At 47.7% G+C, this 4,737-nt stretch overlaps 2 protein-coding genes across 2 annotated transcripts in view; one reads left to right on the top strand and one right to left on the bottom strand.

The window, feature by feature from the left end:
- Positions 1-4,737, bottom strand: part of VEPH1 (ventricular zone expressed PH domain-containing 1) — a gene marked incomplete at its 3' end in the record, with an annotated part of 41,264 nt that overhangs the window by 28,267 nt on the left and 8,260 nt on the right. The gene's annotated exons all lie outside the window — the stretch shown is intronic.
- PTX3 (pentraxin 3, long) lies at positions 297-4,421 on the top strand. The gene is given in 3 exon segments (XM_009866202.1): positions 297-444; positions 851-1,369; positions 3,808-4,421. Coding segments are annotated over 3 exon segments (1,281 nt in total).

Below are 4,737 nucleotides of genomic sequence, written 5' to 3'. Positions count from 1 at the left end.
CGCCCCCCCCCCCCCCGCCTCCCCCCGGGGGGGAGCCAGTCCATTTCCCCCCTCCGTGCAAACCTGGAAAGGCTGGAATTGAGCAAGCTGCACGCCCCCTTCTCCTCTCGGCCAAAACCAACATTTCAGAAGCGCTCTTATTACAACCCTGGCACCAGCATCGCTCATTCATTCAAGCCGAGGCGCTCGGAGCGTTTATTAGGGGCTCGCTGCGTCTCGCTCGCAGTCTTGTCTCCGCCGAAGATCTGACTTCAGCTCCAGCCAGCCCGGCGATTTTTTCAGGAAGCAGCCAGAGAATGCTGCCCCAAGAAATATTTTCTCTGCTTACACTGTTCTGTGTTTTCAGGGCGCCTGTTTCTGCTCTGGATGAAGACGACGACTACGATCTCATGTATGTGAACCTGGATAATGAAATCGAAGGTCCAGTTCTCGGTGCTGAGGAAAGTAAGTAGATTCAAACTAAGTTTGTGTTAAGTGCAGAATCATGCTCTCTGTTGCCTAGTATTTGAAACAATAATACAAACCTAAATATGCTTTTTTTCAGAGGAAGAAATGTGTTGCTTGCTGTAGATGGTTATGGACAGCAAATGCTAAAGCATGTCGATGGTGGGCTTTGGAATTTGATTTATACCCCTTATTTTTCAGTTTTCCTGCAAAAACCTGCCAACGATGGTTAGTTTTTAGAACCTCGGTAACACACACTGCTTTACTTTTCTGGTTTGATATAGAGGGGAGCACGGTGACAGTTTGGAGCACATTAGCCTTGCACAGAGACAGCTTTTGTCAAATAGTGCTCGTGTTTAAAAGCGTAAGTACAAAGGCACAGCAACATCTGTATCTTCTATTCCAGCTGTTTCGTGCGACTGCCAGCAAGAGCACACCAAGTGGGACAAGCTCTTCATCATGCTTGAGAACTCCCAGATGAAAGAGAACATGATGCTGCAGGCGGTGGACGAGCTCCCGAAGGTGGACCTGCAGACCCTGAAAGCGGAGCTGAGCCAGCTCACCACCAACCTTGCAGGCACCTTCACTGCCGCAGTGGAGAAAGTCACCTCCCACATCGTGTCACGGGTAGAGCAGGCACTTGTGAGGAACTGTGACCAAGCTGAAGAAGCCAAGAGGCTTCGTGAGTCCGAGCAAGGCAAAGTTCTTGAGCACGTTCTGCTGCTGAGCCACAATGTGTCCAGCAGGCTCGACCGGCTGGAGAGCGCTTGGCTGAGGAGATCTGAGGTGGAGGCTCTTTAGGAGAAGTTCCTTCCCACCAGAGCAGAGGATCTCCTTTTGAACTCCTTGTGGAAAGAGCTACAGCAAACCAGAGCTGAACTGAAGGCATCGCAGAGATGGGCAGCTCAGCACTTACTGCCAGCAGGTGAGTCCAGGCGCACTGTGCTTTACTGGAGAGCTCTCTTTGGTCACCCTGGCCGAGCAGACATGCTATAACTGCTCCTCTTATCATCGTCCCCTGCACATGACTCCAAAGCAACCATCTGAATGGCAGCTTTGAGCAGGGAGGAAAACAGCTAAGTGCTCTTGAAAAAGAGGCACTGAGCTTTCCGAACATGGGATCAAAGAAGGGTTTAATCAAAGTCCTCACCCAGGGCAGAGGCAGCCAAGATCTCCCTTCCTGCGGGCTCTCCCAGACTGAAACAGTTGCCAGAGAGCAACAAATGGATTTAAAACATAGAAATAGCGTTCTCTCACCTTTTACCTTCCCAGCTGGTAACTCCTACACAAATGCACGAGTCGTTGAGCTCTCCTGTCCTCTTCATGCATGTTCCCACACCTTCCTCTTCCTAAACTAAACGGTGTCTCCTCACCAACTCCAACTGGCCAAGAGAAGAGCTAGGTCTGAGGACACGCTGCCTATGTCACCCAGCTAAGCATGCTTCCAGCAAAGAGGGCATGTTCTCCACGTGCAGCTGTCAGGAGAGAATATTCTCCCCAGTCATAGTGTTGTTGGTATCTGTTTTTATTTTCCCCCTCCCATTCTGAAAGTGCTTGCTTTGGTCAGCGAGCAAGGTGGCCATAGGAAGATGAGCTCATACCTCACATTTCGTGACAGTTTTTCTGTGCGCTGTAACGCGACAACCAAAACGCAGCTACAGCAAGCTTGGGTATGGCAGAGCAGCCCCCCATCTATTTAAAGTGTGGGCACAAAATTGCCACACGCACAATATAACTACCTTGAACACCACTCTGCCCGCCATGCAGCTGTTGCGGAATGCCCTCTAAACCTTGGAGAGTCTTTAGTGAGTTTACGTTCTGCAAACGTACTCTGCTGCAGCTTAAAAACCACACAGAAACCCGCACTCGCAGGATCCCATGGGTGCGTGTGAATAGTAAAATTAGGGGTGCAGTTACACCGGCCTTGCCAGCCACCCTGAGCAGCACCAGAAGCGCGAGTCTTACTCAGGTGAGCAAGGAGGAGCGCTACTAAAGCAAAAGCAACGGCTTACACAAGCCTGTTGCAACACCAACCCAACATAACAATAGTTTACATCAAAGCATTTTACAATCTAACATGAATCTATCATTCCATACAGGGCACAGGTTCAGCTTTATAAGTAAATTGCTTTTACTCCTGTATTTATCATAACACTTCAGTCATCTTTGTGTGCTGGGAGCAATTCTTACAGCATTTTCCTTTTTTTTTCCTTCCCCCAAACACAGGAATCTTGCTTTCCAAAAAGCATGACCCCATTCTTTATCTCTCTCCTTTAAGCCTCACAGTCAGTTACTCTGCACTAGGTGAGAGTAACAAACTCGATCAGCATTAAGCATCTCAGTCTCATTAGCAGAAATCCAAATTGTTTCCACTGGTTCCTACATAGCTTTATGTAAAATATGATTATTTTTTTTTAATTTAAAGGATACATTCTAAGTGCTTCCAAAGTCTCCCTCTGGATTTTGTTTTTTCCAAGGGAATTTTTAGCAACTGACTTTAATTTCTCACATCTTGAATTACTGCCAGGCATACACTTGAGGGATTTTTCTAATCACACTTTTTTGTTTGTCAGTAAGGCTGGTTTTAATTTTATTTAGGCCTTGATAACAAAGCCAGAAAGCTTGCTAATTAAGAGCTTTTTCACAATAGAGTTCCCAAGTAGCATTTTAAGGAGTATCCCCAACAGTTGCTCACTGACCCTGCGCCTCCTCAAAAGGGCCAATGAAGAAATGTAAAATCTGCTCCGAGTTGGAAGGAAGCAGCTTGTGAAATAACACAGCAATCCTGGAGGACACAAAGAGTCCTTCATTCACTGAAGCAGAAATTTCTGCACGCGTTTTAGACATTTTAGATCCTCTGGCTTGTTTAAACAGGAAACGATCCAGCCTAATTGTAGAAGGGGGCTGCTTTCTCCCCCGCGTCACCTAGAATATTAAGTTCTATGCAGCTAGGGAACAGTAAATACCAAAAATGCCTTGGGTTTTGTGATCATCGTTTACTTTTCCAGGTTGCATCAACTTCTGTTAGTGGTTTTACCTAACCTGTTCTCCATCGTTAGAGACGGGACAGATGAAGCAATTTAGAAATACCACTTGTCTTCCCCATCTCCCAGGCAGGCAGCATCAAACCTAAACATCACTTTTCACGGTGCAGGACTCTACACCCCGCTACTGCTGCAGTGAGTTCCTGCAGCCTCATTAGCCCCATGGCCATCATGTTTGCCAAACTCATCCGTCAGATCCGACAGCTTCTTCAAAGTGTCCTACATCCCACCGGAGGAGCTGAGTTCTCTCTTTGCCCAGAAGTGGGCACAGGTCCTAAATAGTTTTTCTTGACCTAACAATCTTCTTTAACTTTTTCAGGGTGTGAAACAGCTATTCTGTTCCCCATGCGTTCGAAAAAGATATTTGGGAGTGTTCACCCAACTGCTGGAATGTCCCTTCACTCCTTTACTGCTTGTATCTGGATCAAGGTGACGGAGGCTTTGGACAAAACCATCATCTTCTCCTATGGAACCAAGTTCAATCCATACGAAATCCAGCTTTATCTCAGCCGGGAGTCTGCAGTGCTGGTCGTTGGTGGGAACGAGCACAAGTTAGCTGTCAAAAACGCAGTTTTTCCTGGCAAGTGGATCCATCTCTGCGGCGCCTGGAGCTCAGAGAACGGATCTGCGTCCCTGTGGGTGAAGGGAGAGCTTGCCGCCACCGCCTCAGACCTTGCCAACGCTCACAGCATTCCAGACGGAGGGATTTTGCAGATCGGTCAAGAAAAGAACGGCTGCTGCATTGGAGGTGGATTTGATGAAGCTTTAGCCTTCTCCGGGAAATTAACTGGCTTTAACATGTGGGACAGAGTGCTCAGTGCCAAAGAGATAGCGGCGCAGAGCAGCGAAGACGCGTGCGGCATCAGGGGCAACGTTGTCGGGTGGGGAGTCACGGAAGTTTTGACGTATGGAGGAGCTCAGTATGTCTCTTAAACTCCGGCAGGGTGCTTTCTGAAGCGGGGAATGTATTTGACGGAGAGCTGAGCATCAATACGTACAAGTCAGAGCTGTAGGAGCCTGTATCTCTCGAATTCCTGGGTAAGATTAGTGTTGCAAGTTTACAAAATGAGGTACTGCCGAGACAGGATTTGATCTCTGCCTGCTGCTTTGGCAAAACACTGAGGGAAAAAAAAAAAAATCAACCCACATCCAGGCACGACATTAGAAAAGCTGTTCCTGAGGTCAGATGACTGTTGTCTCCCTATTCTGATGTAGAAAAGAGAGTGCCACTGTGGATATTTTGGAGCCA

The sequence above is a fragment of the Apaloderma vittatum genome, unplaced genomic scaffold (assembly GCF_000703405.1).
Source record: "Apaloderma vittatum isolate BGI_N311 unplaced genomic scaffold, ASM70340v1 scaffold8703, whole genome shotgun sequence".
Classification (NCBI taxonomy): Eukaryota; Metazoa; Chordata; class Aves; order Trogoniformes; family Trogonidae; genus Apaloderma; species Apaloderma vittatum.
Note: the sequence above shows the minus strand (reverse complement) of the source record. Positions and strands in the feature narration are given on the sequence as shown.